The sequence below is a fragment of the Gavia stellata genome, chromosome 3 (assembly GCF_030936135.1).
Source record: "Gavia stellata isolate bGavSte3 chromosome 3, bGavSte3.hap2, whole genome shotgun sequence".
Classification (NCBI taxonomy): domain Eukaryota; kingdom Metazoa; phylum Chordata; class Aves; order Gaviiformes; family Gaviidae; genus Gavia; species Gavia stellata.
In genome coordinates, this window is record NC_082596.1 from 9,232,561 (window position 1) to 9,257,971 (window position 25,411).

At 44.0% G+C, this 25,411-nt stretch overlaps 1 protein-coding gene across 1 annotated transcript in view; it reads right to left on the bottom strand.

Annotated features, from left to right (window-relative positions):
* TG (thyroglobulin) overlaps positions 1-24,181 on the bottom strand; it is a 157,727-nt gene extending 133,546 nt beyond the window's left edge. Inside the window, exons 1-16 of the mRNA XM_059815276.1 lie at positions 24,115-24,181; positions 22,374-22,482; positions 21,370-21,467; positions 20,731-20,934; positions 20,278-20,437; positions 15,885-15,991; positions 14,638-14,781; positions 12,694-12,879; positions 8,474-9,538; positions 6,250-6,837; positions 4,794-5,036; positions 4,322-4,459; positions 3,692-3,769; positions 3,113-3,225; positions 2,314-2,425; positions 605-805 (exon numbers count right to left, since the gene is read on the bottom strand). Of these exons, the coding sequence (XP_059671259.1) occupies positions 605-805; positions 2,314-2,425; positions 3,113-3,225; positions 3,692-3,769; positions 4,322-4,459; positions 4,794-5,036; positions 6,250-6,837; positions 8,474-9,538; positions 12,694-12,879; positions 14,638-14,781; positions 15,885-15,991; positions 20,278-20,437; positions 20,731-20,934; positions 21,370-21,467; positions 22,374-22,482; positions 24,115-24,181 (3,613 nt within the window). The remainder of the gene's footprint in view (positions 1-604; positions 806-2,313; positions 2,426-3,112; positions 3,226-3,691; positions 3,770-4,321; positions 4,460-4,793; positions 5,037-6,249; positions 6,838-8,473; positions 9,539-12,693; positions 12,880-14,637; positions 14,782-15,884; positions 15,992-20,277; positions 20,438-20,730; positions 20,935-21,369; positions 21,468-22,373; positions 22,483-24,114) is intronic.
* Between the last annotated feature and the right edge of the window lie 1,230 nt (positions 24,182-25,411).

A 25,411-nucleotide genomic window follows, 5' to 3' on the forward strand; every position in this document is an offset into this window, starting at 1 on the left:
GATGGGAAGATGCATAAAGGCCATTGCAAATTAAATATATGCAAACGTCTCCCATTTGGACATCTCGCTGGAAACCATGAGTGAATTCTAGTGCTTCGCAGCTCTGGTCATGCAGGAAATAATCTGTGAATATGTAGTGCTTTGGCACAACCTTTTCACAACCCTGGTCACAAGCCAAGAGTAGGAATGGCAGAAGCATACATTTTTCAGATTTTATTTTAGTCAGTTGAATGGCTTTTAATTCCAGAGCCAGCTCAGACTGGAACAGGTTCAAGTTTGCAGCAAGCTGTTCAGATGGACTTTTTAGCTAAGTTTAATAGCTCAATGGCTTTGATTTCATCAGTTTTATGAATAAAGAAAAGTCAAAGATCCATTCCCTTCTCCTTTCGCCCTGACAAAGCACTTGAAGAAAACTGGACACTGCGCCCAGGTAGGTCTGAAATCTGTTATAACACAAAGATAACCATACCTTTTGAGCAAAAATCTCTGTAAACATCTGAACAAGGAAGCTTAACTACAACTAAATACTGGAAAAATTTAGGATCTGGGTCAAGTTCCAGACCTGGGCTTGCTCAGAAGCGATGCACCTCAAGCAGGAACTCACTTGCACATGCAGGTCTTCCTCTGCTTACTCGTGTCCCTGGCACCTCTTCTCCATTGTCAAAGACACACCAGCAGCTCTCTTGATCCTGGCTGCACTGCACGGGTGAGAAAGTCCCGTTGTCCTCTTCACACTGTGGGATGTACCCTTTGCCAGCTTCTCGTAAACCAGTTTTAGACTTCAGCATATTACAGAAACTAGGACCTTTAAGAGAGAAATTCATTGCAAGATACAGAGCAGAAGACAACAAAGTGATCATCTGCAGAAATGAACTATACTAATGTACAGAATAGTCCTAAACATCAGTGCTTTCAGCCTGGTTTTGTATAAGGAAGAAAGGTGACTGATCATGAAACCATAAATAATTTGAATCGTTACAGAAACATTAAATTTTACTTCCACTAGAAAAAATACATTTTTTTTTCTAGAGATTAAAGTGCAGTTTATATGGGTTTGCATCAATAAAATAGTGGAAAAAATACTGATAGTTATTTTCTATTAACATCTTTTTTTGCTATAAATTTGATAGTGTATCATTTAGATGCTGATATTTTAATTTTTAAAAAAATCAAATTAATCTTTTTAATAACAATTTTTGAGTGAGGTAATTTTAAGTGTAACAATGCTATTATTTACATTTTAAAATAGCCGAAATGTCCCACTTTAATACCTTCAAAACTGGAAAAAACCCAACCATGGAACAGCAATATTTATGGTCTCCCACAAACAAACAAAACAGGGACACGAGCACGCAGAACCACCCCCTGACGAGAAGATCCAAAAAGTTCAGTCCAAACTTGAGACAAAGTTGGGTCTTACTAATTTTGTTCAACTGCTTGTAAACCTGTTTAACGAACCATTATACAACTAATTCCTGCGGTTACTTATCCCCCATCAGGCCTGTTGCAGGTCTTCATGGACTTTGGTCATCAACATATATATAAAAAAAAAGAAAGCAGACTTGCTGCATCAGGTGAATGTACTATCTAACTCACTATCCTTTCCTGAGTAATTATCTACTCTGTTACAGACGTTCCAGGAGAAGGTTTGCCTGAAGCCAGCAGATTATTCTCCCAAATTTTCTATGGGAGATGGCAAGCAGAAAATCACCAGCGGAAGAACTGAAGCAACAAGCACAGCAGAACTGTAGGCTCTTGGGCTGCCTGTACTGCTCAGAAGAGCAGAGCCAGTGCACGGGCTCCAATAGGGGATCCCAATTCCTACAATCAGGTATTCTTCAACTTTTTGGATCAACCATCTCCTATGAGACCTCAACAGTCTTTATTTGAAGACAATAAAAATGCATTATAGACCTAATTGCGTTCCATGGAGTGGTTGTGGACCATGTAAAATGGACTCACAGACTGCACGTGGCCCGGTTCCCACAGTTCAGGATTCACTGCCTTAGAAAAAACTCATCCACAAGCCCAAAGAATTTTCTATGGTGTAAGAAATGGAAGTTAAAAAAAACGCATAGAAGCCTCTTCATCACTTTGTCTAGACTAGTTTATTTCTGGTGTTATGAAAGTAAAGGATCACTATTTTCAGATACCCTTTCAATGCTGATGTCCTCGTATGTACCATACCACTGAGGAATTAAACTATAAACCCCCTGTGTTTCAAGGGCATCGTTCTGAAAAGGAAAGTGCATATGCCGCAAAGCATGAGGCATTGCCACTATCGTCACAGGCTGTGGGTAAAGCATTACTCACACTCGGGATTGCCATCCAAATCTTTGCTGCCACGCTGAAATACTTCTCCTGACACAGGATCTACACACCAAATAGCTGTGTCGGATCTCTGTAGCACAGCGTATTCTCCTGTCTACAAAGAATCAATTATATGTCATTGCAGAGCGATGTATATTAATACAGACAGGCCACAATCCATACCCCAAAGGTTGGTTAAAATATTTGATTATATTTACATTTGTCCATTAATACAACACGTTGAAAAGAAACACAAAATATTAAAATACAGTCTACCTAATTTAATACACAGGCCAGGCCCTGAGAGAAGCAGTATGCAGGCTGAAAGCCCATTGAGATGAAGTTCTGGTATAATCTTGGTTTGAAACGTCTGTTCCTTGCCCATCTCAGGGCTCTATCCTGCTCACTGCCACGTTTTGAGAGCATCATGGAGCCTGTTTTGGGATACCTGCATCCATCTCCCTCTCATCCTGACCTTCTCTCACAGCTCAGGCAGAAAGAGCCCCCCAAATGTCAGTCAATTATGTTGTGCCTTTTAAGCACAGCCCTGCAGAAGAACTAGGCAGAGCCACCACGTGGGCTGGGACAGAGCTTCCTATTCCCAGTCTTCATCTCAAAACTATTTAAATTCTGCCTTACGCAGGGCAACGCCTGCTGTTTGTTTTGTCTTACCCTTTTCTTTCAGGTTAATAGGAATGCAGAAGGGATGCTTAAGGAGCATAGACTGAAACTGTACGGGCCTTTGGCATGGTGTAAGCAAAACCGGGGAGGTTTTGTTTCTTCCTCCCTCATGATAAATCACCTCAAGGCAGTAGGGGATGAACAGATCAGCTGTAGAGGCATCCAGCTTTGAACCGCTCTGTCTCCAGCTGGAAATTAAGGCATTGGTTCGAGATCGCTGACATGATGTCTGGCCTGTAAGAGGGAAAACATACATGTATGTTAAAATAAAATCAAGTTCTCAAACCTAAGCTAGAGAAAGGAGGACATCCCCAGCTCCTTCGCACATCTCCAGGTACTGGAGGTACTACAGGCTACAGCCTCAGGCAGGGAATTCCTGATCGGTGTTTTATAACCACAGAATCACAGGATGGCTGAGGTTGGAAGAGACCTCTGGAAACATCTGGCTGGACATCTGGTGCAAGCCCCCTGCTCAAGCAGGGCCACCAGCAGTAGAGGGTCCGTTCTCAAATCATGCAAGCCAAAATCACACATAGTGAAATTAAATGAAGTAGCAAAACAAGCACAAAACTCCTTTCTCTTTTCTTGCAATGGTTAGAAACAAGACTTGCTTCATGCACATCATACTAGAATTTTCAATAAATATTAAAATTTGTAAGAACAGGTAAAGACAAATATTTAGGAAGAAAAACCAACTGACATTTGGGAAGTTCTGCTGAGCGTGAGACCAAGGAATCCATGACATAACGTCCTCTCTCATCCACACACCAGCAATGACCTGGCCAGGGAAGAAAAGCAGCTTTATTTCAGATGTTGAACTGCAGTATGCTTTGTTGCATGCTGAGCAGATTTTAATCCTCAGCAGTACTATAGAAAGTGGTCAGTAAATCTAAGTCACAATTAACTCTGCTGTCCAGAGATAAGTAGACCACACCTGAGAGCAGTTGTGAGAATGGGGATGTAGCAGCTCTGGTGAGACTTTTCCATTGCAGGCCTATCCTGCAGCGTATCATCTACTCCCAGCAATTTGGTATCATCCACAAACTTGCTGAGAGTGCACTCCATCTCTAATGAAGGCGTTAAGCAATACCAGCCCCTGCACTGACCCCCGAGACACACTACTAGCAGCGAGCAACTGAACATCGACTGAGTTTTGAGCTCCAGTGAGCTGCCACTTGAGTCCCTCACTCCAGTCAATTTTCCACCCGTCTTGTAGACCACTTCTTTTCAGTTTGGCTACAAGAATACAGGTTTTCCACCTTTTTATTAGAATTCTGCTTAGCTTTTCTTTGTTCAGACAGCCCACAGTGTCTTGTTAGCAATTGCTCACCTGTGCTCTCATAGCACTGAGCTGGCTCCCAGTTTCCCAGGCCATCACACTGTGGGATGTAAGGGAGAAATCCCAGCTGCGTTGCTTCCCCTGCAGAACGTTTTGAAATAAAGTGACTTCGCCAGTAGAAATGCAAGACTATAAAAGATAAGTAAAAAGAAAGCTGTTAGTGGCCCATACAAGATATTTCAAATGCACATGTTTGCAAACACCTGAATGTTCCCTGTACTTTAGAAGGCAAATTAACAAACGCTGCAAGTACATAAAGGCTGCTAAGTGTCCAGATCTTATATATGCATCATGTCATACATATAAGACAACTGAAATCAGTTCTTGGGTTGGCAGGTAAGTTACACTGACTAATTACACCTGCTGGGTTGCATCTCTTTTTCAGCAAAGTTGAATTTGACATAGAGTACTTCTGCACAGGCATTAATCTATTTAATTAAGCTCTCATCTCTCTTTCACCTACCTGACCGTGCAGCCAGCTGGAGAGCATAGTCACTGCCTGATAACAGCTTTTCAGAGACCACCACCTCTGTCTCGTAGGGCCGAGCAGAACGTAGGAGGTCATTGTCTGTGAGCTGTATTCCCTTTGCCATCAAGAAGCTTTCTCCAAAAGGGAAGTGGGAACTATTTGATGCTAGGATAAGCTGCTCTGCCTCCTCCATAAACTTCATGGCTTCCTGCTTAACACCTTCACATATACCAGGACCTGTAGAAACAGAGGGTATTTTAATGCCTTTCATCTAAATCCAATAAAGGTTTGCATGTGAAAACTAGCTGGTCTCTTAATTAGCATCTTCGGTTTCCTCCTGCACTTGCTGTGTGTTGAATTGCTTAATGAAGCAAGCAAATAAGACTCGTCAACGCTTAGCTATATAACCACAAGAATCCAAGAGTACCAGGAATTACCCAAATATTCTCCAAGTCTTGGGCCAAAGCCTTGATAATACTAAATTACCTCCTCATCATTGGTTACAAACGGAGTCATATGTCTCTACAGAACTGTCCCTCAGTCACTGGCATAAAAAAAGTGGATAATCAGAAAAGAGAGTGAGAAAAGAAACTGAAGGTATATCTCTTGGGTCCAGAGTGGCAGCTGACACCTGGCCTGTCCTCTCCATACACCTACTGACTCAGCTATGGCAGTTCAACATGCCGAACCAGCTCGGTGAAAGCTGCTCTGCTAAAATAACTCTGCTAATCTGCTTTTTCCCCTTTATTCCCCATTTGCCCACAGGAATGGCATCTCCAGCACTCCTTGCCCATTTGGAAGTTTGCCATTCATTGTCCTGTCTCTTCCTCCCAGCTGGAAAATTACTATGATGTCATGAGAATGGTTTTAGTTACTACATTTATAATACAGGTCATCTGCTGAAGTAACCCCAAAAAGGGCCCAACAGCTTTGATGGAGATGTCTAGACAGACAGACAACTTCAGTGTTGGCCTCATTCTTCTCCTGTTGACTTCTAGGGGATATCTGTTACTGTTGACTGCATAGTAAGAAATGGTAAAGAAAAATTCTCTTGCCTCATTTTAAGGCATTCTTGAAAGTCATTTACATCACAGTGTAATCGTGACTTTTCCATACAACTCTTCATATACTGTTTCTAACTTCAAACTGTCCTTTGCCATCTGGCTAAGTATCTTCTGCAAAAGCATTATATGTCCAAATTCCAAATTATAAAATCTAAACAAACTTGATAGGGAACTTCAGTCCTCCTTATTCCCAAAGCTGAGACACCACTTATTTACCAAAAATTAGTTACCCCACCTCTGGTGGCCAGCGACAATGGCAGTGTTGATGATCTTTCTGACAAGTCATCGTCTCCTAACCCACAGCGCTTGAAAGGACTTTCCTCTTGTGGCGTAAGAGCAAAGACCAGATACATTGCTACTTATGTGCCAGAAATTCTGTCACTTACATGCTGGGACCTGGTTCACTTCTGCCTTTGTTCCTTGCAGCTCTTCTCCTTTGCTGTCAACACACCAACAATCACGAAGTTCGAAGTGGCTTAATGGAGCATTGAAATCAGTATAGGGTCCTGGGTAATAGGTCAACTGCTCATTCAGAAGCTGCCAGAACGTATACGGATCCAGTAAAATGTTCTCAGATGCATCAGTCACGTTTCCTTCTAGCACTTCAGGTGGGAGATCAGTGAAGGAGGAATACGTGGTGAATGCTGGGAAGACATTCTGGTGCCCAGCCTCATACAAAGCTTTAATAAAAGCTGAAAAGCCTTTGGAAGATGCCTCTTTATATCCAGTTATGATGTTCAATAGGTTAGCAATGGGCAGGGTTTTGCCTTCATTGTTCTCAGCAATCCACCTTTCGTACCACTCAAAGGCTTGCTTGGAAGGTCCACTGCACTGCACCTGCCTCCAGGCACCGTCAGCATCACACTGCGGGAGGTAAATGCTGGAAAGCTGAGACAGAGCGCTTGGATCTGACAACAGGAGTTTCACAGCCTTTAGAAACTCCTGACCAGCTGTTACTTGGCAAGCACTTGGGCCTGGGGAAAAGAAAAACATTCATAGCATGGCTTGTGAATGCACTGAAGATATACAATACCCCCTACCCGCCTACTACTATAAACACCATTACTAAAACTTGGTCACTTATCCTAATATTAACAACATTATTTCTGGCCTGTTATTAAGAGGGCCAATGCTATTAAGCTCCCATGCTGAACCAGGGTATGATTTCCAAAGGTATGTGAGCACTGAAAGGTGCAGATAGATAGGATTTTTAAAAATATTTTAGCTTATTATGTGCCTGTAGTTCTTCCTGAGGGAGGATAGGTGCTTGATGCCACTAAATGCCTTCCTGAATCTGCTCACACCAACTAGGTATTTTCAGATGCACTTGATAATCTGGCAGTTAATTCTTATTCAGAAAATCCCTGCAAAAGCAACCATCTGAATAGTAGCATAATTCTGGTTTTATTTCCCCTTGGACCTAACCAGAATTTTCAGATTCTGTTGTGCTCTCTTTCTATTCTCTACCGAATATTGCAGCTGAATATAAAAATACCATCCTTCAAAACAGTGGAGTGACTTTGTTTTGGAAGCCTTTTCTGCCATCTCCAGAGCCAAATTTCATTTTGCCACCAAGAAGCTCTACAAACCTAGCAAAACATAGGAGCTCATCTCCTTTTGAGCACCAGAGAATAATAATGAACCTGTTCATTTTTGATTGCACTATGGATGGGTTGCTAGATAGAAATCCCCTACCAATTCAGATGATTGCAATAAATTCCCCGCTATTTCTACAAACTGCTGTTCAAAGGAGCTCCTTCACTATGTACCACTATCATCTACTGGATACTCTGCTATTCCTTCCAAATGAGAAGCAAGCTCTTCTCTTGGTCTGTTCTCCCTGTTGATGTGCCATTTTTAGTTCACAGAAACTTGGAAGACTATGTGCTAGCCTATGTGCTTCCTTCTTCCTTTGTATTACGTTACTAGAAGGGCAGAAGAGGCAGTTCATAGTCTATAGGCACGTTGCAATGCCAAATTCATTCTGACAAGTCATTTGCAACTCACTTTTCTGGCCTGACTGCATGACCTTTATGAGAAACCTATTAGCCTTTGAATCTCTATCCTACATTTGGAGTCCTGTGACATCCTACCAAGTTGAGGATATATTCTTGAGCTAAAAGACTAAAAGAAGTTCATGGTTTAAGGCACTGAAGCTCTTCAGTTCTCAGGACAAGGATGAGCCAGTGACCATGTCCAGGTGACTTGGTCCTGGAAGTAAAAGGGCTTTTTCACTTGGCATGGGTCACATTCAGTTACACAGATGGTCCAGGTCTCATGGGCATCATGGATGTTACACACACTAGCTACACACTTAGAGACATTTGCCAATGATATGCTCATTAACAAGGCAAGATGTCAGGCTCCTCTATTTTGAGTGTGCCTACCCTAACCCAGAAAGAAGAGGGGACCATCTTTAAGACTTAGGATATCAAGGTTTACGTACACTGTATTTCACACTATTCCCCTGCAGCTGTAGGGCTGACTCGCTTTCCTGTTAGGGGACAATATTGTTTGTATACATTTCCAGATCTAAACAGATATGAAGAAAGAATCATGAATTTCCAACACAATAAGGAAGCATCTTTAAATTCGCAGTCCCTTACTTACATTGCATCGGCTTTCCAGCTTTTCCCCTTATTCCTGGAATAGTCTTGCCATTCAAATCAACACAGAAGCAATTCGTCCCATAACACTGGAGTGGCAGAAAGTCTCCATCCTCGGTACAAGAGGGAATAAAAAGATCTGATCCTGCAGGCAGGCTTTGCTTCAAGTTTTGCAGGTTTCTCCTTTGCTTCTCACAATCAGTGGGACACCTTGGACGTTTGCCTTGAACTCTTGAGCCTGGAACTTCCTTACCGGAAGCATCCAAACACCAGCACTCTCCTGCATAGCACTGAACTTCCTCATACCTCCCCTCCTTGGTGCATGTTGGAACAAACAGGTCCCTTGGCTCCTCACCACAGTCTTTGGATCCCAGTGCTAGTTTCACCACTTCGCCTAAATCTTTAGCAACACTTTTGGGGACAGAAATCACTTGTTGAAGAAAAGTAAAGAACTCTGGTAGTTCCAGAATAGAGGAAAGGAATTTCATCATATTCTGATTGTCCTGGAGAGTTACTGTGCGGCCAAAGCTACCTACAAGAGGTTTACTCAAAATGGAGCTCCCCTTTGATACCTCCAACGAAAATGCTTCAGCTGATTTCAGAAAGTCTTGGCTGTTATCCCTCTCTGCCACATCCTCCTGTGGGAAAAATTGGCCAATGCTGTATTTTCCACTAGTGCCAAGTGCCCCTGTGAAGTTAAACTGGATCAAATTCTGCAAGAACCTTCCACCAAAGAGGTTTTCTTGGAAACGCTTTGGATTGGCAGTAAATTGCAGTGCCACTTGAGCCAGTTCCCTTGATGGGAACATCCCTGTAATGGCTTCACCAAGGGTGGTTTCTAACCCAGGAATCTGGCTGATATACGGGCTTTGTGCAACTGGGGACGACAATCCAGAGTCCAGAAACAGCTCCTTGAAGGAGGGAGGGCAGGGTCTTGAGAAGCCAGCTGTTTTCTCTGACTGCATATCTGGTGTGGAAAACAAATTGGGCTGACTGAAGTACCCAGCAGGGCCATAAAAGATCCTTGACAAGGCCCGTCGTCTCTCAGAGATGCACATTCGTTCTTCACCTAGACAAATATTTAAAAAAAAGAAAATGCAAATTTTGGAACTTCCAAAACCTGTAACTCTATGGCTATCTTTCAAGCAGTCTCAGCAGAAACCGCATAAAAGTATAGTTTAACCTGTCTCTAGTTCCTCCACTATGCATCACGCACATTGATAAGGAAATTTGAACTGTTGTTGAATATGGTCTATAAACAAAATTCTTCAGTCAAGACACAAAGTGTTCCTGTGACTGAAAGAATGAATAAAGTCTTTTCCAAACATTTTAACTCTCTGGTAGGATGTCTGCTTCTAATGAAAACTTCCGATGATCCAGGCGCAATATGCGAAAGAAAGAGAAATAGACTGCAGAAAAACAGAAAGTTATTTTAACTAATGCCCACTAATGAGGAATTTATGGAGACTTCCTACCTAGATCTTCAATTTCATAGTGAAGTGTTCATTGCAAGAGGTTTGAAAACAAATTGTTAAAATTAGCAGTAATAGAGTTCTAAGGACCAGATGGCATTCCTAAATGAGCTCTAAAGGAAAAAAATACAAAATTTCAATAAAAACAAAGTTTCAATAAAAAGTCAGGGTACTGAGGGTACCAGCAGTGGCCCTGGCCACCCACATCCTGAGCCAAGCTATGTCATATGTACGTCTGCATCCAGCCCCATCTGTACGTTCACACACCGACAGCAATGGCTCCAAGTTAGGATGCAACACATCACTGAAGAAGGACCTCTGAAAATGTCAGCTTAAGGCTCAAAAGACATCAAAAAAGGAAAGACTTGGTAGATATAAAGACACTGAGAACCAACCAGACAGGATGGTTATGGCACTGACTGGACCTCTGGAACGCACACAGCAGCTTGAATCATGTGCCACATGGTTACCTTTCCTTGAAAAGTAGCAGAATTACAGAGAAGGGATACAAAAGCAGCAGAATTATAGAGAAGGGATGCAAAAATACTTCGAGCACAGAACAGCTTTTCCAGTAGGAGAGACTATTCAGCTTGGACAAAAAAAGATGATAAAGGTTTTTAAAAAACAGGATTCTGCACATCACTCACAATAGACTATTATTATTCTGTATTTCTCACAGTACAGGAATTAGAATGGTCCAGGAGTACATAAATATGATCATGAAATTTATTGCCAGAGGATGCTAGGAGGGATAAAAGGTTAAAGGGCAGTTAGGCAAATCCCTGGAAGATGACTCCATAGGGGAATGCTGACCACAATGACCTGGGTTCAGCCTCCAGTTTGGGGCCTCTCCTGCCTGCAGGAGGGTATATGGAAGCTATATGCATTTCCCATGTTTCTCACACTTTCTCCCTAAGCACCACTGCTGTCCCTGTACAGGACAAGACGGTGGATAAACAGCTTTGGTCTGCTCCCGCTTGGCCTCCCCGCCCCATCCCCATTTATTCCACATTCAGACAATATGATAAAGCAGCCATAAATCCTGTTAACAGTAAGGCTAAAAGCTGGAAATCTTAAAAGCTGCTAAAATAGATTAGCAAGTAATCCGAGGCTCTGTGATCAGCGTCTTTCTCACTCCTCCTTTCTCACCCTTGTCCTGCTCCGCAGGTCCTGGCAGGGGCTCAGGTTCCTCCACAGTGGTTCCTTTGTAAAGGCATTTTCTGTAGGATGGGCCCCTTCTGTTTTCAGTGTTGGCTCTTGTTAAGAGGGATGAAAAACATTCCTCTGGGGACCAATAAGTTTGTGTAAACCACAATCCCACAAGTACACTAATATGAAACAAATGTAAGATCATGGTCTTTAAACGCTCTTCCCTCCTACCCACTGTTGAATCAAATCAAAGCAGAGTGAGAAGAAATAAACAGAAAAGCACTGCTGGGGTGAACTTACTGTAAAGGTCTGAAAAGGAGCATGTCCCTATCAGGACTGCCTGGTGCCCCAGGTCATGCGAGTACCCAACCTGCTGCCCACACCTACATCTCTGCCTCCTGCCGTGTTCACACTGCCGAGTGCGAGAGTTGAAGATGTTAAAGAGAAATAAAACAGAGCAGAACTGGAGACACGCACATGGCACGTAGCTGCCTGAACACAGACTGCAGCTATATCCTCATGAAATACCTTCTCAGGAGTTAGTCTGCAAAACCTCTGCAGAAATTTTTCCCTGCTTAAATTTCCTGAGTCTGCCAATAAAAGCTGCAAGCAGCCTCAAGTCATTGCCCACTGCTCCGCCCCCCCCCCCAAAAAAAAAAAAAAAAATCATTAGGAGGCTCAGCAAAGCACGGTCAAAGAGAAAACAACCAGTCCCAACATATGGCGAGGCCCCTCGGAGGTCCCCTTGCAATATCCTTGGTGATCAGCCTTGGAGGCATGTGAGCATTTTCATTTCACAGTAAGCCTGTCTGTGCCCAGAGCACTCCGAGTGACTTGGAGCCGTGACACCCGGAGTAGGGTCCATCTTCTCTATCTGCGTGGTAAGACTGTGTCTCGCAGACAGAGCAATTACCTTCCCCGAAGGCGGCCCCCGCGTTAAGACCCTGTGCTCCCCCAGCCCTCCAGCGCAATCCTGAATATTTAGGTAGCGCACTTCGGAGTGAAGGTTTTTAACTTTCCTCCTCCCCCCCCCGGCCCTTTGACATTTCTACTGTCATTTCCATTTGGGGCACTGATTTGATGGTGTATTCTTCATGAAATCTCTCAAAGCCCAAACCCATACACCTTTTCTGAATTGTTTGGGGGTTTTTTAACTGGATTTGGCAATTTTCATGGACAAATATGCAGTGACAGAGATAGGAAAAAAATGCTCTGAATGAGAGATGCCTTAGAAATTCCATAGCATTTCACCAAAGGAAGGAGGTAAAACCCAAACCCACCATCACTGGCTTCCTTATATTATCCCAGATACTATGACTTAACGCCCCAGCTTCTGGAGTCAAGAGACAGATATCACGGTTGCAAAGAAAAGCCTTGCTGTATGCAAAACTAAAAGGCTAAAGAAAGGTCATAAAGGAAAATAAAAGGAATATGATATTTAATAATTTATTAGAATGTGGCTCTAGACCCCAGGGAGGTTTTTGGATCTCATTTTTTGAACACCAGAATCTGTCAGAACCCAGAAGGGAACTCCTCCTTCGGGTTTCTTTCTAAAGACGCTGAGAGATGTGCGCATTTTTCCTTTTCTAAACCTCATACATACCGCAGGCCGGGGGCTGTCCTCGCCGCTTTGTGCCCTGGACCTCTCGCCCTTTGGTGTCCACACACCAGCACTGTCCTCCCTGCTGACACTGCACTGGCCTGTAGCCCCCATCAGCGTCGCAAGACGGCACGTAGGCGTGCTGGTAACGCCGGGCTGCGTGCCGCTCAACCTCACACTTAGAGGGGCCTGGAAGAAAAACAGTATGTGTTAAGGAGGGAAAGCTTAAAGTTTCAGAGCCATCTCTGCTTGATCCCATTGTTCACCTATTTGGGAGAAAAGAAAAGAAAAAGAAGTTTCATGTCCTTACTGTTCTCAGTGAAACTTCAAGTACCAGCCCGAAATGCAAATTCTCCATCCTGTTTTCCCCTGGAGTATTGGCCCCAGGGTTTTCTACTGTAGGCATTTATTTCTGAAAACTAAACAGAAAAAAAACCTCAACACATTTTTCAGCCATAGTCGTGGGTAGGCAGAATAGCAGCATCGCTCTCAGGGAGCCGTGCTGGAGGCTGGGTGAGCTCTGGCCCTTAATGCAAATGCAAAGCTGGTCAACAGAGACAGATGTGCAGCTTGGGAGATGGAGATGAAGGCAAATCTCAGTGTTTCTGAAGAGAATGAGGCATTGTTCCTGCAAAAGGATCTGAACCTGACTGTGAGGATTTGGTGTGGGACCACCCAATTTCTTTCATTTCCTTCCACAGGGATCTGAAGACCCTATCCCTCTCAACCCAGCCTTAATGGCAGAGAAGCCAGAACTCCATAAAGCAAATTTTCTGAGCTACGATCTCTCCAACACTAGACTCCACCCTTCCAACAGAAATTTTGCTTGTTTATATAAACCTGCAATCCTACAGCCTAAACATTTCTCACCTTCAAGAGCTTTCCAGCTACACTCAGCTGCCTGGCTGAGGCAGCACAAGCATCACATCAGAACAACCTGTTCATCGAGGAAGTCTGACAACTTTCCCAATGTGTATGGCTTCAGGTGGCGGTGCGAGATCTGGGGGAGTCACCAAAGCAGTCCCCCTCCGCGGCTGGGGAACGTGGTCACATCTCCATCTTGTGGCTGTTACAGCTTCATCTTTGCTGACAGCCGCTGCATCCTCAGCTGCAGTCGGAGCTTATTGCACAGCACTGTGCAGTGGGAGGGGGAAGATGCTTTCCAGACTCCCCAGAATTATCAGCTTGTCCCAGAAATAGAAAAACGGTGTGAATAAGTGGCGGGAAGACCTACATCAGTATCTGCTTAATATCTCTGGTGATGCAACTCCTTAGCGAGGGTTGGACAGCAACATCAGAGGAATTTGGATGGGAGGATGGAGGATCACACCAGTGGGTTCAAACTGCCCCCAGCCAAGGCAATTCTGGAGTAGGAGAGAGAAGGAGGTACCTGACCTCCTGTCCCACAGAATTCACTGCCCGTACACAGAGAAACTCTCTCCCTATTTGCCTGCCCCAACCAGGAGGGAATGGACCCAAGCGCAGCCTCGCTGGCTAAGGCACTACAAACTCTTGGGTAGCCTCCTGGGGATCGAGTGTGCTGTGGACAATGTAAGATCCTTCCTACTTCTGAGTGTACCGTCATAAATTAGGGAGCATTTTCTCACACTTTTAATTTTATAAATCGCCGGATCCATTTCCATAATCTCAGTACAAGAGATACGGAGATTTCATGGGATTTCAACTCATGCGAACTTCAAGTGTGTGGGAAAGCGTTGATCAGAGAACAGGTGCAATCTGCTGGTAAGAATGTACAATTCAGAGGTTGAAAGGCAGCTGAAATTCAGGGACCTTGATTCTTGCACTGAAACTGTGATATTATATGCTTTTAGTGCATATAGTCTCTTGACTCCTGACTCCTAGAACAACTCTCCCCAATGGCAGCTGTCACATATAAGCTCCAAAATCATCACCTTAATTTACAGGGCACCGCCTGGTGCTACTTACATCGGAACTTGCCAGAGGTAGCTAGCTGAACCCCCAGAAACCGCCTCTGCAGGATCCGGTATATGCTGGTCTCTGTGAACGTGCGGGCAGGTTCCAGGGCAGAGAAAACTGTGTCGTAAACTTCATCGAGCAGCAGTTCCAAGCCTGGGAAAAGAGACTTTTAGCACAGAGTCTGGTTTTAAGACTGAAGTCACCTGCTTTATGCCAGAGTAGCAGAACTGAAAGCCTATCGGGAAAAAGAAAACCAGTCTTCTAAACTGGCCAAATGTGAACTTATCCTGCATAACCCTAATGCACCGCACCATACAACCCACTGCTGAGTGCCCAGTCGTTACCTTTATGCCCTGACATCTACCAAAACAAGCAGGAGGAATTTCTCATAACTGGCACTGTGCTGTGGTTTTGTTTGCAGTAGAGTAATTGATGGAATTTTGGAAACTGATGTTACCAAAAAACAATTCCCAATCATTTTGGTTGTATACCAAAAAAAAAAAAAAAAGAGTGCTGTAGTTCCCCTGAGTGCACAAATTTTTGGCGATCTTACCACCTTTCCGGGAATTAAAGTTCTCATCTACCATCTAAATTTTAAGCTATCATGCTTTGCATTTTTCCCATTTTTAATTTTTTTTCTATTTTTAAAACCACGGTATCTAAGGAAGAGGAGCTAGAAGTCCTCAACCTCCTCATTCCTCCTTCTTGGAAAACACATTCTTTCTTCTAAAGTGTCCCATCAACTATTAACATTCCCAAAAGGTATCCTAAGGCTATGAGAGAAAAGGAAGGACATCTGATGTCCCCATTCATGGCAGGGTGTTGGACTAGATTGTCTTTAAAGGTCCCTTCCAACCCAAACCATTCCATGATTTTACCTAAGAAAGAAGAACACAGTTCAGTCTCCAGGCCCTTTATATTCCCCTGCATTTGCTAGCTGGTCTTACCAAGTATGACACAGATTTCTAGTGTGGGCAGAGGCTGGACGTTCAGAAATCCTATTCCACCATCCCAAAAAGGACAGGATTAGCTCCTGGGCAGCAAATCCACTTGCTGCTGACTGAAGTCCTGCTGCTGAGGGTGGGATTTCACCAGTCTTTCCCATGGACACTACACTGGTCACAGTGGTGTTACCCCTTCTAAGAATGAAACTGAAGTCCCAAATGAAGCTGAAGACTGATAGTTGTTATTTGGCCCTTTCTCTTGGGAACTCAAAGCTGTTCAAGTTAAAGGATCAGACGCCGGAGGGTACTTACCGGTGTCTGCTAACTCTCTCCCCAGGCTGTCCGCGCAGTAACAGTACCCAGAGACCTCCGGGAACGTCTCCCGCAAGGAGCTGAATGTTTGGAAAGCCTCTGGGAGCCTGGAGAGAAAAGCAGCCCCCTGTGAAGAGCCCGGGGAGGCCCATCGACAGCAACGAAGCATCACCTGTGTTTCCCTCCCGAAATTGTACGGCAAGGATGCCTGCACAGCACAAAGCCATTACAAAGCCCTTCAGTCTCATTGTGGCAACCAGGCTCTGACATGATCCAAATCGGTGTTTCAGCAGGCTAACAAGTCTCCCAAATGCCGTTTTTTCAAGCACAATTTTTTAAGCAAACACAGGACAATAAGATCTCCCTTCAGACACATTTCTGACTCTTCTTAAGCAGGTACCCAGCATCTAACACTCATTTTCAATTCTATTCTCATCTTCGAAAGCCTGTCAAAGAGCATAAAATAGACGGATGTTGGTTTAATGTTATTACAACACCCGTTCATTAGCTCCTTCCACAAATCTGCACAGGATGGCAGAATGCCTAAACAAACAGGTTGCTTCCTCTTCCCTACATGCTACGTACGCTTTCTGCACTGAATTAAGCACAAAAGCTGATAAAAACCTCACTAATCTTTTTCATTTTGAGAGCATGGCTCAACAGATTAAGGAGAAAGGGTTTTTAACATATTACAAATAAGATTGACTCTTACTTCTGGAGATCAAAGAGATGCTAGTTTCCAGCATAATATTCCAGGAGTGACAACAGCCAGATTCCAGCAAAGCAATGATTTAGGAAGGAAACTTAATAGGGTCAGAGTTGGAAAAAACATGATAAATTTGATCTTAACTGACAGACACTCTAGGGTTTCTCCGAGCAAACAGAAGATAAGTTTTTCTAGATTCAAAGCGCCAAGTTCCAAAACAATCATTATTTTTACAGACACGTACCCGTACCCTGAAATACAATAAAGGTCTAGTGTCCCAGCTGCATGTGGCTTATTTGGGAAAATCTAGCAACAGGGAAGTGGAATTTTCTGCTCAAGACATTCAGAGAATTACACAAACTAGGTTTGCACCAAGCAAGGACACTTAGCAGTAAAAGTAATGGTGGATTAGGCCCTGATCAACTGGGGAAAAGCTTAACATACCAAAGCAGTTTACAGCGACCCTGTGAAACCGGGACTATGACCAGCCTCAATTCCAGTGCCACCCTCCTGCAGCCTCAGGGCTGCTCTAGCACGTGCAGTCTGCTGTGCCCCTGCCAAACGCAGCGAAACGCTTCCCCGGCTCAGAGCCAGCGCTCAGGTGAGAGGAGTGGAGTAAGGGGCCTTTGCTACCGTCAAGAGTCTGCCCGAGACCTCCGCCACCTCTCGCCGGGACTGCTGAAGATGTCACTGCTTCCTCAGCACAGCAAAGCGCGAGCGGGGGAACGCGGGAAGCAACAGCAGCCCCTGGCAGGGGAAGGGGCTGGTAACCTCGGGGTTGTCCCAGCATTATCCAGCAGTGCTCCCGTCTCAGAGCTTGCAGATCCCTCGGAGCGCTGCTTCGCTCTGGCCCTCTCCCACATCTTCAAATTAAAAGCCTACTGACTCCCTCCACTTTGGACCATCAACTCCTGCGCCGCTGCTGACACTGGCATGCTAAAAGCAATCAAAATACCGTACTTCGGGGCACAAAGGGACTTCCATCAGCATTAAAACAATGCAATTTAAGATATAAACAGCTAAATACCATCTTTCTATGGTCTGCTACGTACACATGGATATAAATGTCTTGGGGCATTTCAGGAGCTTTCTGCTCCCCTGAATTATCATGCACTGCCCACTGCCCAATCAGGAAAATGATCTTTTCTTGGGAGAGCAATGCCTCCATATTCAAAGGCAGACTTCTGCACTGCTCATGTCCTTGGAGCTCAGCACCTCAACATCTCGCTGAGTGAAACAGGATGCAATGAAAAAATTCTGCATGCTGCTTTCTTTCATCCTCAATGTTAAGAAGTCACATGCATAATTATACTACTTTTATATGGGGCAGATGTGTAGTCATATCCTGTCATTCTGGTTATTTTTGTTCCAAGTTGAGAGTACAGCCAAATAAAGTACAAACAGATATAAATTAGGCCCACACAACAAGAGGTCAGAACTTTTCTCACCTTAATTGGAACACTCACTTCCTACCACCTCTTTCCTTTTCTTGGCCGCTTTTTAATCACAGCCCTCGAGATGAGTAGTGATAACACAGAGTTCCTCATCTATCAATCAGACCCAGTCCAAAACAATGGCTGAACGAAAGATGACTACGTTTAAGTTATGGATGAATTTATGGTGTATCCATGTGTTTCAACAAGAATGTACGCAAAAATGTAGGAAAGTAAATGAATGTGAGGTTGTTGACCTTTTCTTCCAACTGTGAGTCTCTGCTCTTGGCTTCCGGCAAAGATAACTCATTACTGATCTTCAAAAGCAGGTTTGCAAGTAACCCCTTCTATGTTTCTATGTGCAGCTCAAGTTATAGCTGCCTTTCTCATTGACTACTCAGAAACAGAGGGAGAAAACCCAATCATGGTTTTTTTTCTCTGCCAACAAAATAATACAAAAGAGGGCAGAACCTCTAGTGAGCTGGGATAAAGACAGCGACGCAAGGTCTTCAGTCTGATGAAAATTATAGCAAGAAAGTAAAAAGATCCTCCTCAACTTTTGATGCTTTGTTCTTTCTCCCCAATCTGCTACAGGGCCTTCTATATGGCTGCCCATCCAAGCAGGACCCGGGCACTGTCTGTATAAAATAAGTAACAGCAGCCAAGTCGCCAGGGTGAGGGAGGAAATTTGGGCTCATCTTTCTTTCCAAAAGTCTTCCTTCTGGGAAAGTCTTAGCTCTAAGCTTCTGAATTTCTCCATTTATTTTTTTTTAACATACTGATTTATTCTAGAATATTTATAAAGGTGTAAGGAAACAATTTGGGAATGGAGTTAGTGTGACATGTCTAGATTTCAAAAACCAGTCTGTGGAACCAAAGTAAGTTGCTCCACTGGTTCCACATGAACATAAAATACAGCTTTAAATTTAAATCCCTATTCTGCTATAGTCCTTTGCTGTGGAACTCATCCCTTCAGCTCTGTATTCTGGCCTCCTGATTATGGGACTGGATAATGACATTTCAGGCAGGAACAGTGTGAAAATAAATATATTCATGGCCTGAGATACTCAGATATGATGGTAATGGGTTAAGTCAATACCATAATTAGAAGGGTAGACAGCTGGGAGTGAAATGATCCTGCTGTGATTAATTACATGAGACGGACACAAGAAAAGCCCAATCTCACAGGCCTTTGCAGACAAATCTCCCAATGGGAGAAAAAAAAATATGTGAATTTAAAGCATTGCTTTCTTCTCTGTAATTGCTCTTTTAGAATTTCCACACTCCACAAGACAGACAGATTATTTTGCTCTTGCCCAAATAATCTCTCCCAAAGCTCTGACAAATTTGCACTGTGCATTTGGGCCTGACTCTCAGTTTTGCTTAAATTAAAAAAGAAAACCCTCAAAACAGCAAAATTTACAACAAAATGCCTTTGCTACTACAGAGCCAAGTCAGAATAAGACATTACATTTACTCCATCGCCCTCCACCGGGGAAATGCGTTGGCTGAGATGCCAAGATAACGGCACTTCGCAAGAGACCAAAAGGTTTCTCTGGACAGTCTGAACACCTGCACTGAAACAAACTCCTCTCCCTGTCCATCCCTTATTTCTCCACCTGAGCATTAATTCCCAGCTCCTCCACAGGAAAACAGCTTCTTGTTCCCATGGACAAGCAGTTGATCCAGAGTTTTGAAATCTCCCCCAGCCTGCTCCCACACCCAAAGCCAGTCTGTCTGTCAGCACGCCCATTCGTCCCTCGCTGGTTCACCTGTGTAAGCAACCCTGGCACTGCCTAAATGGACGAGGGTTTCCCACCGTCATGTGGAACTTGCTCTTTGCATGTTGCCACTTGTCCGCCTGTCCATCTGTTTTCATCTCCCATATGGAATCATCTTTCCTACCTCATGTACACACCTGAATTCCTCTCTTCCTTCCACATTTACCTTATTTGCTGTTGCGTGTCTGTCTGAAAGGCAGCCCTGACTACTTTTCCAAATACAGATCGCAATGTGGTATCCACTGCTGTGTGAGGACACGCTGATTAGACTGCGGGGATGGAATAGCAGGCTTTTCTAAATGAGACAATTTAACTCAGAAGAAAAAGTTTTTTACTTAGTCCATTCACTAACAGAAAATATTATTATATGGGGTCACAGAAGAAGGGCTTCATGTGGAAAAAAAATGCACTAAGACACCGACTTGAAGAGTTATGCAGGATTGTCTCCCTGTTTCAGAAGCCTACACTCTTACCTGTTATAACTATGAATGAGATCAAAAACCATCATGTCTGTAGTGTTGACAAACTTGCACTGGACAGGCAGAAACTCTCCATCTGCTGCGCACTGTGGTGGGCTCTTCTCCCCAAACCCATGCAGAATGCGACGGTCTCGGATCTCACAGTTCCCCGGACCTGATGGGGAAAAAAAAGTAATGTTTACTGGTGTTTTAACTTCCCACAAACAGCTGAGTAGCCATCCCATGGTTTGGAAGGGATTTAGATTAATTACATTGAATATGGATACCTAGGTGCCTCGTATTCTCTTTATAACCAAAGCAAACAGAGGCTTAAAGTCCTCAGTTAAGCACCTATACTTCTGTAGCATAAGCATAGGCTGCACTGTCCAAGCTCCTGATCCACCACCTTTCATTCACACCAAACCATCCCACTCTACAAAACCCACTGTTTTGTTGAATATTACTTACACCGCATTGGCTTTCCTCTCTGCCTGGTGCCATAAATCTCCATTCCTTCTGGATCTACACACCAGCACTGACCCAGCTCCGTGTTACACTGCACCGTATCAAATGCCCCTGAATCCAGGCACTGAGGGATGTAGGAGATGCTGCTGCTGTTGATGTATCGACTCACCAAGATCCTCTGCTTTTGCAGCTGGCAAAAGGATAAGCCTGTAGTACCAGAGTAGGACATTGTTAGAGGAAGGTATTTGCTGGGCACTGAAGCATTAATTAAGACAACATCTGAGTTTTCTCAGAGCTGCAAGTTCTGATTCTGTCACCCTGGTGGCATGAGGACATTGATGGTCCTGAAGTCATGAAAACTGGTATACAGAAACCCACCACAAAAGCCAATACACTAAGCTGATCTTTCATTCATGATTTACATTCCTGTGACCTTCATGAATACAGACCATCCAGGTGTATCAGGTTTCCATGATCAGCTCTGAAGAAACTCCAGAACTTCTGATAGAAAGCTCCAGCAAATTACAACAAATTAGAGTCCATCAAAGTCTGGGGCTAAGCTATTCTTGATTTCAGCAGTTCTAATGTAGATTTAAATGGCTTTTCACCCAATATGAACAAAAAGCGAAACTTGTGACTTACAAGATACAGGGTATCCATTCTGTTTGCTGCCAGGTACCTCAATGCCGTTCTCATCCACACACCAACAGGAAAGACCATTCCTACTGCACTGAACTGTCCTGAAGGAGATCACAAGTAACATATTTTATTTTGTTAGTGACAGAGTCCTCAGTCAGTACAGGACATAAACAAAAACATAAAGCAAGCCAAACAAGTTCAAGTACTTTAACACTGCAAATAATGGAATCAGAAAGGGCTGTGTTTAGGGTGACTCTGACTCTACCTGGTGGGAGCTCTTAATTCCAGCAATTCTCTGAAGTCTTCAGGAATTGCAGGTAAGTGACTTGAAGACATTCAGGAAGAAAGCAGGTTGGACAGAATCCTGATTCTCAGTATTTGAGATTTAGCATACATTTTGAGACATTTTCTAAGTCAAATCTAGAATGGTCAAGGTCCCCCACCCTAAGCAACAACAACGAGGTAAGAGCAGAGAACATTACCCCCCTCTCAGGCTCAGCTTTCACTCATTAACTTCTTGGATCTTCAAGCAACATTCTGCTCTCTAAATCAAGGTTCTCCATGTGCTTTTTAGTTCCTTCACTGCCTTTAGAAGGAAACCCAGCTGTGCCACTTACAGCAGGGTGAATAACCTCTCCAAGTCAACTTGGCTCATCTGTGCCAGCTGGCTCCCTGGTCACAGACCATGCTCCCATGAGCATGCGTAGGAAGATAGCAGTTGCATTATACAACAACCTGTACCAAGTATTTAACATGAAAATAATGCTGCCAAGATTAGCCTATTAATCTTAGATTAACCTCTTAACCCAGAGATTATTTCCAGCAACATGGAATTCATTCAGGAGAGGCTGGGTCTGCAACACAGCTCAATGAAGTCACTTCAGTCTCCTGCACCCCTCACCCTCCAGTTCACCAATAAGGAGGCTCTTCAAAACTGAAGCTAAAGCTTTCATTAGTAGTGAATGGTCACGTCATATAGCAGCAGAGTAATAGCAGGGATGTATTACCTGAACTGGCCATCTTCTGAGCACTGAGGAACATAGGGTTCTCCTCCTGAAAAAGCCTTTTCCCGCTGAAGTTCACAGGGACGTAATGGTTGGGAATCTGTCTGGTATTCTGAAAGCAGCAAGAAGGTAAAGGGTGGTTTCACCACAAGCCTGCTCTTATCAAAACCCTGTTAGTGCCAGCGCTGCGTGGTGAAAGCGCCAGGTTCATGGGTCCTCCCTGGTTGTTTCCCCATTGCTCCTCGCACGCCTTTCCGCATAGGACAGCACAGGGAAGTACTGGACAAACTCGCTGGCCTGCCAGCTGCAGGATAAGCACATGATGGACATGCTTGTGAACCCCTTTCCCAGGCCTGTATTTTATTAGCTTCAGCTCTGTTCTGTACCAGTATAGCTATCATTTTCTGGTACCCGAGGTAGTCTGCGTACTCAGAGTTAGTTGTGGCTATCACCACAAAACAGCCCTTTGCCATAACCACACAAATCACCATTAATGTTTCTGCGTATTGATTCTTTATTGAAGCTAGGTCCCTCACTGTTCCAACAAAACAGAGGTATTTCTTAACCTTGTGAAAGACCTAAAAAGAATCAAACTCTAGCAGTTAGCATCAGACTAATTCAAATTAGGAGCACTTCTCAATTTTCACCAGGGGAAGTGATCAACTACTGAAGCCACCTAGAAGGAAACAGTTGACTCTTCAGTTCTTAATGCATTCAAAACCACATTTGGATGCTGTTTTAGGAGAATGATGAAATTCAGTAGGTTCTTTTTTACAGAACAGATTAGTTGACCTGACACTTTCCCCATGCTCAAAATTCAATGAACGTCATGCTCTTAACTCTGTTGACTGGTTTATAAAAATACAGTACATAAACAAAACCACAGCTGCAGCGATTTAGACCAAAGGTTCACTTAATCCAGTATTTGGTCTGAGTGTGACCGCACGTAGTAGTGCAAACACATCATAAGTATTCTCAATACTCTTCAGCCGCCAGCATCTTGCAGTTCAGGGACTTCTTTAACCACAGATGGTTTCTGTTGCACCTAAGATCTCTCAGTCACTTCCATTTCTGTGAGTTTTCACTGTGTCCCCTTAAGCCCACGTGAAAATTTTCACGAGACTGTAAAGGGATTTTAGATTAGCTCACCTTCAGACATCCACACCTAGGCAAACCTCACCATTTTCATCTCAAACGTGACTCTGAGCCATTTGCTCTGGGATGTGTGGAGATCCCTGTGCATAGTGCTAGAGAGGGTCTAATAAGACATCTGAGTTAAAGAGATTAATTGAGTGATTCAAATTGCTTGTTCTGCAGGACTATCAAACTCAGACCAGGCACTCAGACTATCCAGTATCTTAAGGTTCAAGCCTAAATTAGATGATGGTACATAAAAGTAGACGATACACTCTTAGGACCTTCACATCCCTGCAGCACCACCTTTTCTTACCCAAGCTCCTTCACTAGCCCAGCCTGTTCTTCCAGAAAACGGGGTTTTTTTCCCACCCAAAATCCGGGTGTACTGAACTCAGATAACCCTGACCATTTAAAGATCCTTAGAGCTTAGTATTTAATCTGGAGCCCAAAGTCACTCTGCACAGCACACAATAACTAGCTAGGGTTGCAGTGTGCAAGATTCAAGATCATTACATACTTCGTCGGAATAACACACAGAGTGGCACAAGGATCACAGGAGCACAGTCACTACTAGACACAGGCAAAGGAAAAGAGCAAGCGTACTTACCAAGTATATTGGCTGCTGCTGTGCTAATAAAGCAGCAAAGAAGGGTGCAAAATGGGATGGAGCCCATCTTGCGATGGGAGAGCTCCATCCCTTTTTGCCAGTGAGGCAGCCCTGCACATCCCATGTAGCCTTCACCCACCTTTTTATAGCAATCATTGTGCAGATGGGTTCACTTATGTGCTGGTAGACTGGCCACAAAATTGGGCGAGTGACGCATACGATACTTCTGAGAAAACCGCAAGAGGCCCGTTCACCTGGAACAGCCCTCGCGGTTCTCCTCAGCCAGTTCTCATCCCCGCTCCATGGAGCACTACTGAGCCCGGTCATCGGAGAGGAGAACAAGCGGCAGCAGGCACAGGGAGGACTTCGTTAAATCAACACGCAAATTAAGCACGTTGACATGACCCCAGCCAAGAGCTCCTGCTCTCACCTGCACTGCGGTGCAGCCAGACCTTGTGCTCTCTATCAGAAGTACAATTTTTTTGTGTTTCTAGAGAGCCTAGCCTGCTCAGGGGACAGGCAAGCGTTAGGCCTCCAAGCGCTGCAGCACTAGGAGTAAATACAATTCAGAATGTGGTTGGTTATTAAGTGAAAGACAGGATGGACGCAGCTCCACTGACTGTGGAGGGAATTGAGGGTCAGAGTCGATTGCATCTGACCTTTTGCTTTTACTCCCACTTGCACCATGCACTTTTATACAGACAAGTATCTGACTGGAAGCAGCTTAGCTTCCTGGGCTTCATCCTCCAAGTGTAAGATCAGTATAACCATTAAGCATGCTAAGTCCAGCCTTTTGGTACTAATTACATGCACGATCCTTGACCTAAAATGTATCAGATATATTATTTCCTTGGTTCCAGTGTATCACTTCTTACTTGTCCATCTCTTACATTTGTCAGTTAGCATTTACTTGCACCAGGAATTATGAGAACTCACAGAATCACAGACTGATAGGAGTTGGAAGGGACCTCTGGAGATCATCTAGTCCAACCCCCCCGCCAGAGCAGGTTCACTTAGAGCAGGTTGCACAGGAATGCGTCCAGGCGAGTTTGGAATATCTCCAGAGAAGGAAACTCCACAACCTCCCTGGGCAGCTTGTTCCAGGGCTCTGCCACCCTCAAAGGAAAGAAGTTCCTCCTCGTGTTTAGATGGAACTTCCTATGACCAAGTTTGTGCCCGTTACCTCTCGTCCTGTCACTGGGCACCACTGAAAAAAGACTGGCCCCATCCTCCTGGCACCCACCCCTGAAGTATTTATGAGCATTAATAAAATCCCCCCTCAGTCTTCTCTTCTCCA